Below are 16,541 nucleotides of genomic sequence, written 5' to 3' on the forward strand. Positions count from 1 at the left end.
TATAAAATAAAAAAGCTTTACCAGTACTCTGTATATAAAATACAAAATTTAACAATCCTAAGGTGAAAAAAATAACCTTCTAAATAACACATGAAACCTAAAATACTACAAACATAATATTAATAAGAGGAATATTATGATAAATGCATGATTTACATGAAGTAGAAATACTTTAAACTTCCATAATTGATAAGTCCATAGTCATATCAGAAGGCTGAGAAGTAAAGATGGTTTGATTTGGTTGATTACAGCAAAGCAGCTGAGGGCTATCTGCCTAAAGGAAAGAATGCCTTCAAAGAGGACTTCTTAAAGGAAACTGGCTCTATCCACATCACACATAGGTAAAAGTACAAAAACACCCATACAGCCATCCTATCCACCAGACTTTGAACTTGGGTTGAACTACCAGTGTTCCCGAAATTAAACCAGTGAAAGGAATAGAACTTTTCAAGTTCTAGTTGTTCAAGAGATAAATTATATCTGTTAAGTGATTGTTACACATGTTACAGACTATGCATTTCTTTGAATTTAAAATCTGCTTTTCACCTAATTATTACAAACATGACAGAAAAACATTCATTCAAAAACTCAAGTATTACTTTTTTTTTTTTTTTTTTGGTATGTGTGTGTGTGTGTGTAATGCATGTAAGTAATAATTAAATGTCTCATCAAAATTTGTTAAGCTTTTTTAACTAGTTAAAAGATTAATAACTACCTTTGCATAATAATTAAGTAAATCAAAAATCTAATAAAAAAAAGCAAAGCAATAAGCTAATTATGATGATGTCAAAATGTTATGAACAAATATATTTTAACATGTATCACCCTTATGTGAAATCATAGATAATATTACATGCTGTGCTAAAACTTAAATGATAAGTTAAGCACAATAAAACAGTAACAATATTAACTATAATAATAATAATCTATGATATTTATTACACTGCAATTTCTGTCTCTCATATATATAAAAAAGTAGGAAATCTAATGCTTTAGTGTGAACTTTAAGAAATAATCTCAAAAAAGGGGGGAAGAAGAAGAAGAACCTGCATGCACAAATTAAAAAGAACACAGGACAATAAAAAAAAAATTCTTCAAAGCATTGCATAACCAATAAAACCTAAACTGAATCACCTACGCATATTAGCACTCATGGACAGGATTTCTAAAGAAAGATGCAAGCTTAGGCTCTTTTCATTCTGTGGCAGTATCCCCCCCCAATTTGTTCATTTTAGTTTTTTTCATTTTTACTGTAACTTATAAATCAGTTTTCATTTGTTTTGTTAAATTTTTAGGATTTTGAGATGAGGCATAGCATGGCTCACAAGCACTGCAAGGATACTAAATGGCATACACTATTTCAAATCCAAACTTTCAGCAGCTTTTTACACTTTTATTAATTAGGCAAATAAAAATTATGTAATAAATATATACTGCACATTATCCATTTTAAATAAATTAAGGCAGAAAGGTTTTCTAAAAATGAAAAGAAAATGAATGAATACAAAGCACAGTTGCTTTTGAATCAAGTATTACAAATTTATATAAGAATGAGAAGTTAAATACATCAATAAATATACACCGTAAAAAGTCATTTACTTGTATGTTGCAGCAGCTTCCCGAAAAGCCACCAAATTGTGCTCATTATAATGATCAGTAGAGTAATGTTTTGCTGTCATACATATAGTCAAAGTTCGTAATGGATAGGGTCTACCAGGCACATATGGTGGATCGTCTAATAAGGATTCTGGACAGCCATTAATGGTTCCATTTTTAAAGTTCAAAGGTTCATTCATATCCTAAAAATTATTTTTAAATGTTATTTAAAAGCAACATTTTAAAATGTATGACAATATTAAATAAAAAAACTAGTCATCTTTCAAAACTAACAAAATTAATTTAAAACAGAAAATTTAAAAAAAACGAATAAAAATAAATAAACTTCTAGAACAGTTATTAAAAAAAGCAACTTAGAAATATTATAATATGTTATTAAAAAATGGTAAAACCGATGAAAATAAGGCGAATCACATACAGTGAAACTTTTCATGCCATTCATCTCCCATAGATAGCCATTCCTGTAAGTGACAAGTCTTTAGAAAATGTAAATAGACATAACATTTATAGTACACAATGGAGGCAGTACTCATAATTCAGAAACATTTCACATGAAAATCAGAAAATAAATAAGTATTTTGAACAATTTCATTATTGAATAAATGAATCACAACCTGAGAGAAGCCTTTTTTCAATGTACATTTTTTGAACTCTTGGTATCAAACTGAACATAGCCCCCTTATTCTCTGTTCCACATTGATTTTCTTCATAATATTTGCTTTTTTATCACAGTAATTGCTGAAAGTTTTGTACAAACATGGTGCCACACATGGATAACTCATCTTTTTCTAACAGTCAATCAGTTTCTTACTGTCAAAATTTTGTTTTCAATGTACTATCACAAGACAGCTCTAAAATGTTTCTTTTTTCCACATCTGAATTCAGATGGAACTTAAAAAGCTCTGAAAAGGCTTTGATTACTAATACTAACCTCTTAAAATAAATTTTCAAACCAGTTGATAAGCTGATAGATGTTTTACAAAAACAGTTGTTTCTCTAGAATCCATTAGATATTCTTCTTATTATGATTTAAATACATCGATGATCTGATTCTAAAAACACATGTACTAAGCATTCTCTCAACAGTGACATACATCAAAATAATGAGAATAAATTTCTCAGTAAGCATTATCTGTTACCTCCTGATCACCACATTCACTTCTTCATTTTAAATGAAATTGGTCTCCAAACATTTTTCACTTAAGTTTGTTCTTTAGAGAGGAATTAACATACTTTGTATAAACTGTTATCAAGCATTAGGTGCAGTTTATTAACAACTTATAAAACATATTTCATAAAGATTCATAAAAATTAAACAGCACCATATTGCATTTTACAGACATAATAAAAGTTTTGATAAATTACTTACAAGCCAGATACCATCAAATTTGAGTTCATCATGAAAACTTTTCAAATGATCTTGCCAATACTGTGCTGTAGCTGGATTACTGAAATCAGGAAAAACTGTCATATTTACATTCCAAACCTAAATCAAAACAATTAAAATTTAAATACAACCATATTCAAAGGAAAAAAGGATGTAAAACATTCACACTTCTAAAAGATTAAAAACAAATTGATTTTTTTTAAAGAAATCAAGAAACAAAAAGTAACAGATATGATATAACATATTTTTCAGAAAGAAAAGAAAATATTTTGCACTCATTACTCAAACCTTAAGTAATTAAATGACATCTTATATATGTTAGGGAGTTACTTTTCCAATCTGTAACAATTATGCTTCAAATTTTATGAACAGTGAATTCCATCTTGCATTTCTTGGCTAGTCATAATATTCACATGCAAACTGAATAATTTGTGGCAAGCTGCATAGTTTAAAAGTAGAATGTTAATCTTAAACGTGAGCCTTAACAGCTTGTTCTATTATTCTGTTGCTTCCTTGTAGAAGTAGCCTGTAGTAAATGTTGAGAAACTACTAAGAGGGTTGGTCATAGTTGCTAAGAAATTTAGTTATTTGTTAAAACCCCTGGTGTCTGCATCTCGTAATGATGCTTATCGCATAGAATTGCTAAAATGTGCTCTGTTTAAACAAGTGATTTTCATGGATGTATAAATACCAATGAACAAAAACTGCACATGCTGCAAAATGTGCAATGTGCAGGAAGTATATGGTAAAAGTATTTTGAATATTTGCTGGTGCCAACAATGGTTCTGTACATTTTGGCAAAGCCAACTTACCTTAAAATATGGCAGCTGCTGTGAGCACTCCGTCTGTTTTAATAGTGATGTATTTACAGCTGTGTTTGAATAAAATCCATATGCAGCTGTTTAAGAGATGGCAGTAAAGGTTAATTCATCATCATCAACTATTGATTGCCAATTCAGGCAACTTTAAATCATATCTAAGCACGGCAGTTGAGTTTCATATAAACTTGCAGATGCTCATTGAAGAGAAAATCAGAATATCTGCTTTGCTGTTCATTCACATGCAAAAAAATCTTTTTTTAACCATATTGTGACTAGTTATGAAAAGTCATTGGTAATTTGAAGCTTGCAAAATTTCAGTGATGGAAAAGAATACGGTCCCCATGAGGCACTCGAAACAGACATTCAAGATTTTTTCTCCAATCAGACAGCTGATTTCTTTAGGAACAGCATAAAGGAGCTATTACACCATTGGAAGAATATTACTGATTCAGATGGGATATATATAATTAGTTGCCTACAGACTGAAGTTTGAAAAATTAATTTTATTTCTTTATAGCTCAGTATTTTTCATCCATAAAATTTTTGAAACTGCACTTCAATCCTGATTTAGCTATATATAGTTATAATTTGATTTAACAGAGCTGTTTAATGAAGCTACAATAACGTAAGTTGATATGATGGCCTCAAACACAGAAAAATCAATGTTAAATCCCCTCCTCCCTTTTAATAATACATTTCCTCAATTTATTAATAACTTTTCACAAAAATTAACGTGATTAACTCTCTGAAGCTTTTAAATCCTTCTAAAACACATATTTTCCTAAAATTTAACTATGTATTTTCAAACTTTTCATATAAAAAGGTATAATTTTTTTACTTCAAGAAGTTTTAAAAAGAAGCCTATAAAATAAAGATTGCAAGTGTATTGATAACAATTAGATCTTTTAAAAATCAATATTAACATTTACATCTTTTAAAGCTCTCTATCATAAATTTTTAAGACAAAATATTAAAAAAAGTAAATTTTAAGATTAAAATTGCTAGGAAAAGAGGCATGCAGATTAAAATTTAAGAAAGGATAGACACTGTTAATAAATCAATGATTAAAGACTGTTTTTATAATACAAGATTCATATTGTTACGGATTTGGTACTTAAATAGCTAATGTTGGTTGAATTATAAATTAAATTGTTTTATTCCCATTGCAGGGCAGTGCATGACGAATATTAAGAGAAAGCTAAGTCGGAAAATTGAAAATACAAGAGCGCGTGCATTGTAACATTTAATAAATATCTCTTTTTGATTTCGAGAAAGTAATAGAAAATTCTTGTGCGCGATTTTAAAATCTTATAAAAGGAGGAAAACCTCTCAGTTCGTTGTAGTTACTTAGTTTGTTGTTGTTTTCAGAGTTTGTTTAGAAAACTACTCTTGTAGCGAATTCGCGGATTAGCTTTCTCTAGCTGTTTTGAGTTAAGTTCTCTTGAACGTTTGAGTCGTTAAAAGATAACTACTGGGAGATATTGTAATACTGCACGAATATTTTAGGAAATTTAAGCATATTTGTTGTGATAATAATAAATTTTTGTTCATTTTTCATCGGACTTGTGCATTCATTTCGTAACGAACCCGTACGCACGTAACAATTTTTGGTGTCAGGAGTGGGGTTTGAATGCCAATTACAAGAGCGATGGAAGAACAGATGAGGCAGTTGATGACTACTGCATTTGCTGCATTCCAAGCAGAGATGAAATTGGGCCAAGAATCCGTTAAGGAAGAGATGAAATTGGGCCAAGAATCTGTTAAGGAAGAGATGAAATCCGTTAAAGGCGAGATGCAAGTAATTCAAGAAAAGATCGATGCAGGTCAAGAGGAAATGAAAAGAGATATTACTTGCATAATAGAAAACAAATTTGAGGCTATTGAAGGCAGAATTGACACTGTTGAAACTAAAGTTGGACAAATAGAAGAAAGAGTTTCTTTTGTCAAAGATCAAATAGAAGATAGAGTTTCTGTTGTAGAACAACAAATCGAAGGAAGGGTTTTTGCCATCCAACACCAAATCGAATGACAAATTATGACAGGGTTTCAGCAATTGCGAAAGAAGTCGATACTTTAAAGAAGTTTGTAGCGACGGCAGGGAGCAATTCTGATAGTTTCAAATTTTTACCTATGCCACCTCGTCCCTCTCTGAAGCTATCCACTTATGATGGGAAGACCTCCTGGCAAGTGTATAAAACACATTTTTCTATAGCGGCGGATGCGAATGGATGGGATTCCCAGACTAAAGCCTGCCGCTTCGCTGAGAGCAGACGCAGCGAATATCCTGCAGACGCTTCCCAAAAACCAAAGACTTGACTTCGAAGCTCTATCCGGTGCATTGGAGCTGCGCTTTGATGTGAAATGTTTAAAAGACTACAGATGGCTTCAATTAAAATCCCGTCAACAGAAGCCCACCGAATCACTCCAAGAACTCACCACGGACGTTGAAAGGCTGTCCCACCTCGCCTTTACGGAGTGCTGGAGAGAAATGAGGGAAATCCTGTCACTGCAATATTTCATCGATGGCATCCGGGACCCTGAAATACAGAAAGCTCTGCGAATGGCGGATGTTAAAGATTTGAAAAGCGCTTTAGCGTATGCCATGAAATTCGAAGCAGCCCAGCAAGCCTCGTCGAGACCGCCACCCAGTCAGAGTTGCTCAAGTCCAGGAGCCAGGGGATCAAGTCACGGCTTGTCTAGACTATTTAACTAGACAACTGAACGCTTTGAGACGGAATATTGGTGAGAAGAAACCGACTGTTAAGTGCTGTAACTGCGGTGCTGAAGGACAAATATGACAAAACTGCAGAATACCCCAGGGTACGGATGTTAAGATCGCTCCTAACAAACAGCAGGGAAACTAATTAGTGGCCATCTCGTGGGGCGGAGGTTGCCAGATAATGAAAAGCCCCAGTTTAAAGCGCTTCATATTTCTGCAGTGAGAGGCGGCAGTAATGGACTTTTCATAATAAGACATATTAATGGAGTTCCCTGAAATATGACTATAAATACAGGAGCCAACGTTACCATCATCCGAAAAGATTTGGCTCAGCAACTGGAAAGCAAACTTATCTGGACGCTGCCCTGCGTTACCCTACAGACTGTGTCCGGTGAGAAGATCGACATTGATGGAAAAGTAAACGTTAACATCACGTTTGGAAGTGCCGCTTACCATCACATGGCATATGTAGCAGAGATCACTGATTCTTGCATACTCGGATTGGACTTTCTAAGGAAATACAGTTTTTCCTTGGACTTTAAAAATAACGAATTGCATTTTACATCTGAGGACATAGCCCTATTCGGAATTAATGATGGAGTGAAATCTATCCACAAAATTATAGTTCAAGATGATATCCCAATACCCGCAAGAACCGAATTTTTACTTCCTGGATCCATAGCCGAAAATAGAAATTTCCGCTACGGCATCATAGAATATCCCGATAACTGTAATAGCCCAAAAGGAGTACTAGTAATCTCAACTCTCATCGACCTATCCAGAACGGTTATCCCGGTGAGAGTTGCCAATGTAACTGAGAAGTCGAGAGTTATTATGAAAGGTGAAGTGGTTGCAACATGTACTCCAGTAACCAGCGTTGAAAGAAAGAGTAACATCCCAGAATCCGTGTCATCAGAGAGCATTACATCGAAGCTATTGCAGAATGCATAATTAAACAATAAAGAGAGAAATGCTGCCAATCGCGTCATTAAAGATCTTCAAGTTGTTTTCTCCCGTTCGTCTTTTGACGTGGGTTGAACTAGTTTGACACAACATAGAATAGATACCGGCGATCATCCCCTGATCAAGCAACATACAAGACATCTACCGTTTGCTAAACAGGAAGAGGTGCGAACACTGTTAAAAGATATGGAAGAAGGCGATGTCATCGAGCCTTCAGAGAGTCCATGGGTATCTCCCATCGTTCTCGTCAGAAAGAAAGATGGCTCAACAAGATTTTGTGTCGACTATCGCCGGTTGAATGAGGTTACGAAGAAAGACAGTTACCCTCTTCCTAGAACTGATGACATTCTAGATACTTTTTCTGGAAGCAAGTGGTTCTCAACACTTGATTTAAAGAGTGGGTATTGGCAGGTAGAAATACATCCTGATGACCGAGAAAAGACGGCATTTACTACGGGACAAGAGCTTTGGCAATTCAAGGTGATGCCGTTTGCACTGTGTAATGCGCCGGCAACATTTGAACGCCTCATGGAGACTGTTTTGAAAGGTCTTTCCTACGAAGCCTGTCTGATATACCTGGACAACACCATCATCGTCGGAAAGAGTTGTGAAGAACATCTAGAAAATCTTAGAAAGGTGCTTCAGAAACTGAAAGAAGCTAATCTTAAGCTGAGTCCAGCTAAATGCAAATTGTTCCGAAAGGAAGTGACTTACTTGGGACATGACATCTCTGCAGAAGGTGTGTGCACGGATCCTGAAAAGGTGTCAGCCGTTAAATCATGGAAACGTCCCGAAAATGTCCATCAGCTGAGAAGCTTCCTAGGGCACCTACTATAGGAGATTCGTGAAGGACTTTTCTTCCATCGCAAGACCCCTTCACAAGCTGACAGAGAGCAAGCAAAGGTTCTTGTGGACAAAAGAATGCGAGGATGCATTTAACAACTTAAAGGAAACTTTAACATCTGTTCCCATCCTGACGTATACTCAGCTCGACAGACCATTTATTCTCGACACGAAAGCGAGCAATGAAATTGTTGGTGCTGTTTTGTCCCAAGAAATAGACGGCCAAGAACGTGTAGTAGCTTACTGGAGCAAATGCCTGTCTAAACCGGAGAGGAATTACTGTGTCACTAGGAAAGAGTTGCTCGCAATAGTTAAAGCCGTAGAGCATTTCCATCACTATCTATACGGCAGAAATTTTCTCCTCCGCACGGACCAGGCTCAAGAATCCTGAGGGTCAAATAACCAAGTGGATACCGAGACTCCAAGAATATGACATCACTATCTGTCATCGTAAAGGATCATCACACGGGAACGACGATACACTGTCTAGAAGACCTTGTCCAGAATGCTGCCGATATTGTTCCAGGGTGAAAGCGAAATATGAGCTGCTGACTTCGGTCGCAAGACAAATTATAACATCAACATCGGCTGATAGAGACCCGTGGAGTCATGATGAAGTCAGGAAAGACCAGCTGGAAGACCACGACATTATACCCATAATTGATTTAGTGGAGTCATCAAACAGAAAACCTACCTGGCAGAACATTTCTATCTGTAGTCTTACAACAAAACAATACTGGACACTCTGGGATTCACTTCACATTCAAAACAGCGTCTTATACCGGAAATTCGAATTGGATGATGGGAAGACGTTTCGATGGCAACTGATACTTCCAAGATCCCGCATTCCTGATGTCCTTAAAGGACTACATAGCAGCTCTACAGGAGGCCACTTTGGAATAATGAAGACCTTGCAGAGAGTTCGTGAGCGCTTTTACTGGAATAATGCACAGGATGACGTGCAAAAGTGGTGCCGATCATGCAATGCCTGTGCAGGTCGGAAAGGAACGAGGAAACGCAGCTGAGGCAAGCTGCAATGTTACAACATAGGTGTGCCGTTTGAACCTTTGACACCTTGGGACCTCTGCCACAAACTGCTGATGGCAACAAATACATACTCGTTGTCATTGATTACTTCACCAAGTGGCCTGAAGCGTATCCTATTCCTGATCAAGAGGCTGTTACAGTAGTTGAGGTGATGATACAGCACTGGATTTCCAGGCTCGGAGTGCCTCTTCAGTTACATTCCGATCAGGGAAGGAATTTTACGTTGGCAGTAATCATAGAACTCTGCAAACTACTCGGCATTGACAAAACCCAAACGATGCCATTACATCCCCAGTCGAACGGCATGGTAGAGAGGTTCAATCGAACCATTCTTAATAACCTCTCATTAGTGGTTTCCAGAAACCAACAGAATTGGGACAAGAAATTACCACTGTTTTTACCACAGTGCTGTCCACGAGACTACCGGCTATTCCCCATCACGGATGCTCTTCGGTCGTGACCTTTGTCTGCCTTGTGATCTCTTGTTTGGTCGCCCTCCGGATGCTCCTTCATCGCCTGAGAAATATATTCAAGATCTCCAGGCCCGGTTTGAAGTGATGCACAACTTTGCACGAGAGCGAGTCAACTTGGCGATGGAGAAGATGAAGACCCGTTACGACACAAGCTACCATGATGTCGTGGTTCAGATCCGTAAGTCTTCGAACTCTAAACCTAAAGTCTTTCACTACGACAGGTTAGCTCATTACTATGGCCATAGTACGTAATGTAAATAATTGTAAATAGTGTAAGACCATGGTCCTTTTTGTTTCTAAATATGTATTTGATTTGATTTGTATTTAGTATTTGGTAGCATTTGATTTGTATTTAGTAATTGATTGCATTTATTGTTCATGTTTTTTTTTTTTTATTATTGTAATGTAATGCTTATTATTGCATTTATGCCTTTAGTTGTAAGTTTGGCTTCCTGTCCAGGGATTGTACTGCCCGGGACGTACAGTCCTTGGGAAGGGGGCAGGGTTACGGATTTGGTATTTAAATAGCTAATGTTGGTTGAATTATAAATTAAATTGTTTTATTCCCCGTGCAGTGCAGCGCGTGACGAATATTAAAAGAAAGCTAAGCCGGAAAATTGAAAATACAAGAGTGCGTGCATTGTAACATTTAATAAATATCTCTTTTTTATTTTGAGAAAGTACTAGAAAATTCTCGTACACGATTTTAAAATCTAATAAAAGGAGGAAAACCTCTCAGTTCATTGTAGTTATTTAGTTTGCTGTTGTTTTCAGAGTTTGTTTAGAAAACTACTCTTGTAGCGAATTCGCGAATTAGCTTTCTCTAGCTGTTTTGAGTTACGTTCTCTTGAACGTTTGAGTCGTTAAAAGATAACTACTGGGAGATATTGTAATACTGCACGAATATTTTAGGAAATTTAAGCATATTTGTTGTGATAATAATAAATTTTTGTTCATTTTTCATCAGACTTGTGCATTCATTTCGTAACGAACCCGTACGCACGCGATAATATTTTTCCAAGCAAAGAATCATATTATGCAAATATAGACAATCATTACAAACGACATCACAGAAGATTAATGCATGTACACTTGATTTATTTTTATGACAGAGCAATTTAATTTCAATGGAAAATTAAAAATTTAACAAATTATGTACTGTTGCACATAAAACCGGCTTCCAAATACAATGATATCATCTGATACCACTACTATACATGTAAGATAAAAAATATGTAAATCAGCTTTATAATTTAATTTAGTAATAGCCTTTTAATCGCTCCTTTTTAATTTGGTTATTTCCCCTTTATTCTAAAAATAATAACAACAATTTTGAACTGTGCCATTTCTAGATTAACCTATGCCAGAAAGCTTGCATAACACTGATGACGTAATTAAGACACAATAACACGCCGAATAAATACTAATTCAGAAGTCAAACAACAAAAATCAGCGTTATTTGATGATTATGCTGATTTTTGTTGTTTGACTTTTGAATTAGTACTGATGACGTAGTTATCTCAGGACCTAAACTCTGAGAAATGAAACCTTTGTTAAGTAAAACCAAAACTTTCCTCTTTGGTGAGCTGCCATAATAGATAATTGCTTACTTCGCTTGTATCTCTGTTGCTGCTTGGACATTGTTTTGCTGTGCTCTGTTCCTATCGCAACAGTATTCAAAAACGTAAATGTTCCAGAAATAGGCATGATTACAGTACCAAGTGAACTGTAACTGTAACTGTAAGTGTAACTGTAAGTGAACTGTAAGTGTAAATGTGAATTTAAATAAAAATGGAATTAAAACCTCCTCAACTGGCAAGGTTCCTACTCATTACGGATTCTAACATTCTACATAATCAGAATTCCTCCTCTTCATCATGGATCTATGTTCTACGCCAAACAGCATTGCTACTACAACATAATTATAAACTTTTTTTGTTTGTTTTTTGTAAACTAACAAGCTAATCTGCCTCTTGTTAATCAAGAAATGACTCTAAGAAGTATTCAAAATATAAAAGAATGTGAAATGTCCATAACACATATTATACAATAAATACCTTAGCTTCAATATATTTGCCATTAATATCTTTCACAAAAAGGTCTAACTTAGCACCCTGATCATAAGCAGAGTAAGTATCCGGTGGTTCTGAGTTAGATACACCAGGTGACTGGAAAGAAATGTGAAAGAAACAGTTATTTTGTTTCAAAACAAATACCCAATAAATGCATATAAGTGTATAACAAAAAAATATTTCTTGTTAGTGACCAAAAGTGCTGATCTGATATCTTTATTGCAGATATAATATCAATCATGAAAAGACAATAATAATTTAACAAAGATATACAATAATCAAATTTAAGAATATAAAATGGTTGCAAAAATATAAAATAATCAAATTTAAGAATATAAATTGATCTGTGGACTCTGCCCACTACAAAATGAGCATGATCCATGAGAGGGTTCCCACTGAAATTCAGCCTTTTAATTTCCCTTTATTTCAATTAAGAAATGGAACAATTTTCTTTACAAAATATAAATTAATTATCAATTAAATATGAGTAACTAAAAATGCTATACATTAACTACAAAACACAAAGACATAACTAAGAATGTAATAAGATTTTAGCACATTATTATGAAGCAAATAGAAGAAATTTACGAAAGAAAAAAATGGATCTAAACCACTCAAAAAAGAATGTAAAGTTTTTTTTTTTTAAATAAAGATATAATTCTGGATGAAATGCTCATATTACAAAAAAAATTTATAAACAATGTATCATTCACAACAAATATTACTCTTATAATGTTTCAAAACAAAACTGAAGACAATGAGAATTACATGGATTAAAAACAATGTTTTAATTAATACTGTTAGTCAATATAGCATATAACAACAGAGTGACAATTTCTAAATTATACTATCCATTATTTAAGGGCAATATTACTTTGAAAGATAGAAGTAATTCAACAATTACATATCTAAAGAGAAAAATGAGCAACAGCTCAGTGATAGGAGAAAGAAAGATATGAATGATTAAATTGCATCAGATATGGAGGGGAGTAAAATACTTTGTGAAAATAAACAAAGATTTTATTTATTTTTACATTTTTCTAAGAGGGAATATTTTTATTGAATATTGTTATCCAGAATATGGATTCATTACTATTACCAAAAAATTGATGTGCATACTTTTTAAAAATTTTCCTAACTTTTTTTCAGAAAATGTTGATATTTTAATTCACTTTCTCAAACAACTACTGTTTCCTTAACATTTCAGCATTTAATATGTGGGTGGGAATCCTACATAAGTAAATAGTACATGGCCCTCTCCAATTTAGTTTGTTGTTAGTCCCCCTCCCCAATGTTAATTTTCTGTGCATTTGATTGAAAGTTATAATAAAAGGTAATCTTCCTATTTAAATTTTAAATCTATTGACATTATAATCACCCACTTTAAAAAAAATCAGGTTAGACTTTAAAGAAATGCCAAATATAATTGATTAAGAATTGATTATTAGACAAAAAATCTACTATTTCATTAACCTATTTATATATCTACGCCTTTATAAAACTATATATCATATTATTTTAAAATTAAAACAATATATAAGGAGCATTTTGTTAGTTTTTTTTAATCTTAGTTATATATTTCATGACTTAAGAGCAGCAAGTACAGTTTATTATCAAAAAACTTTTATGCCAGGAAACTAACCAATTTTTTAAAAAATTATTTGAAAGTAACATATTTTTAACAAAAATTACAGTTTTAAAATAGCATCATTTAAAACAGCAATAATATATTGCATGCAATGTCTGAATTATATCTAACTCACCATTCACAAATATTTTATTTCTTTTCCATATCAATAGAAAAAAATCTGCTTATGTTACGAGAATTAATGGAGGGTGTATAATTCAAAACGTTTTTGAAGCTGAGAATGCATCATTTCTAAAAGTTGTTTTGACTTCTGGATTTATCCATTGAAATATTCCTTGTAATAAAATAAATTGTTCAAAAAGTGTTAACCAGTGACTCGCATAATAATTTGGAAACTCTAAACTTCCCAAGAATAATCGTTTGCATTTGGAAATTTTTACTTGTTTGGTAATATATATTAATAGCTTTACATCTGAAGTGAATATGGTTAAGATGCTATGAATTAATGAAGAGTCGTGTTAGAAATTTAATAATTTATTTTTTTAAATGGTAGAAGTATTCCAAATATCTAAAAAATCTTTGATATAAAGTTTTTAACTATTTTTGATGTAATAAAACAAGAAATTGCATTGAACTGTTGAAAATGCATGCATTCCAAACTGAACACCAAGGAATCGCAGACTTATTCCATGAAAAATCAAACACTTAAAACTGACTACTATAAAACGTTCAGTGGATTTAAAAGAACAATTTGCAATTAAAGTTAACCTAGAATGTAGCAAATGGAATATTCTTACACTTTTAGCTTTTAGAAGAGTCATTTAGGACACATAGATATGGTGGGCAATCAGCAAGAAGGAAATTCTTTGTCAACAAGAAAACAAGGAAAATATGCCTGGCATTCACGAAATCCATAATAAAATAAATTTGATCATATTGGAACAATGTTATATTTGTAGACAACTCAAAATTTAATGTATTTGGATCCAGTAGATGAATAACTAAGTGGCAAAATCCGAATTAAGAATTGAAATTGGAAAAACCTGTGTCCTAATGTTATGCATGGGAATAAAGGCATAAAGGTTCAGCGATGTTTTACTGCCTTTTGAATAACAAATTTAGAGGTTATTTAAAATAACATGAATTGTCATAAATATACAAACATTCCCAACGAAAACCTGAAAAATTCTCTGTTAGAAAACTTGAAATGCAAAATACTTTCAAATTTTATCAGAATAACAATTCTAAACATACAGGCATAAATGCTCATTTGTGTTATTATACAACTGTCTTGAAATTATCAAAATTTCTCATATATTTTGGCCTTAAATCCTTTGAAACATGTATGAAATAGGTTGGAGGCTTTCTTACACAGGAATACAGCAAATGGAACATTCTTACATGAAAAAATTAGTTAAATCAATACTAAAGTGCATAAAACTGTAATTTTACCTACAGAAAATCCAACCAAATATAGAATGTCCCATTATCTCCATGCTTCTATTAAATATAAACTGTTTATTGAATGTGTTTGAATACTACTTGAATGTGTTCATTTTCAGAACTTTGGGAATAAATGATTTATTTTAATAAAACCACTTTGAATAACTTTTTTCAAAACAAGCAGATTTTAAAATAGATTATTAACAGTATATGTGGAATAAAAATAAAATAATTTTGCTAATACTTAGTAACTAACATTTGAAAATAAAATTGAAAAACACAAGTATATGAAAACAAATGTGAACTACTGTAATAACACCATTATAATTCTATTATTATTCCTAAGATAAAGTCAAGATTAGAGATTCCTAGGACTAAGTCAAAGATATCATACTATACAATTATTACTAAGTATTTAAATCAAAGATTGCAAATGAAAAAATTTCAAATATTGTTAAAAATGAAAAGTAAAGTAAATTTATGAGCATTTTGTACGTATAGAGATGAAGATGAATTTAAACAGCATTCATTTAAAGTACTTAATAAAGTAATGTTGACGCCTTTACGATTATGCCATTGATAAACTGACTAATGAATCCAATGACTATTTATAGCAAAAGAATCAGGATGAACAGAAATTAAGTACATAGAATTGAGAATATACAAATATGATCCTCTTTCTGAATCATCACATACTGATTGACCAGAATAATTAAGAGAAAACAAGTATTATAAATGTAAAAGATAACAATAATAAATATTTTTGTGGTCTTATCAGCTCATTATCCAATTGAAAGACTATCAAACTGTGAAACTAGAAAATGACTTAAACTTTAAAGGAACTGAATTTTTTGTATCTCTAGATAGTATTGAAAAATTTGAGAAGTCAAACAGTATGTCTATAACTGTATATATGGTTATAAAAAATCCCTATATCCATTAAAAATAACTGATAATAAATTACAAAAACATGCAAACTCGTTTCACATAAAAGATGATCCAAATGCTCATTATTGTTGGATTAAGAATATAACTAGATTAATAAGAACTCATATAACTTCAAACAAATATTTCTATGTGATAGATGCTAAGATATTTTTATTCAAAAGTTAAAACACATGAAATTGTTTGTGCACACAATAATTTTGTAAAAGAAGAAACACATGAGAAAGACACTTCATAAAATTTGAAAATTATACAGATCAATGAAAATACCATTTGACATTTATATCAATTTTGAATCCCTTTTTGAATCTATCCTTTGAAATACTAGATAGGTATTTATCAAATAAATCCAACAACATCCTATATAAGGAACTACCAAAAACATGAAGCTTACAGTTTTAATTATTATATTACATATAAACACGAGTTTAATAAACCACCCATTATTTACAGAGGAACTGATGCAGTTCATAAATCTGCACCAAAGCTAGCATATGATGTTTGAGAAATCGAATAATTTACTGATGACAAAACAAAAAATAAAACTGAAAAATTTATCACAAAATCTTTCAGCTAAACTGGAAATGCTTATAGAAAGTTAAAAAAAATTATTATGATCAAAT

At 32.7% G+C, this 16,541-nt stretch overlaps 1 protein-coding gene across 3 annotated transcripts in view; it reads right to left on the reverse strand.

Moving 5' to 3' along the window:
* LOC118205799 (lysosomal alpha-glucosidase-like) overlaps window positions 1-16,541 on the reverse strand; it is a 108,746-nt gene that overhangs the window by 72,574 nt on the left and 19,631 nt on the right. For all 3 annotated transcript variants that reach the window (XM_085817740.1, XM_035378082.2, XM_035378081.2), the window contains exons 7-9: window positions 11,928-12,038; window positions 2,987-3,103; window positions 1,600-1,799 (exon numbers count right to left, since the gene is read on the reverse strand). In XM_085817740.1, the coding sequence (XP_085673866.1) occupies window positions 1,600-1,799; window positions 2,987-3,103; window positions 11,928-12,038 (428 nt within the window). The remainder of the gene's footprint in view (window positions 1-1,599; window positions 1,800-2,986; window positions 3,104-11,927; window positions 12,039-16,541) is intronic.

This window comes from Stegodyphus dumicola, chromosome 5 (genome assembly GCF_044657685.1).
Source record: "Stegodyphus dumicola isolate Sdum_Otavi_A_Nest chromosome 5, ASM4465768v1".
NCBI lineage: Eukaryota > Metazoa > Arthropoda > Arachnida > Araneae > Eresidae > Stegodyphus > Stegodyphus dumicola.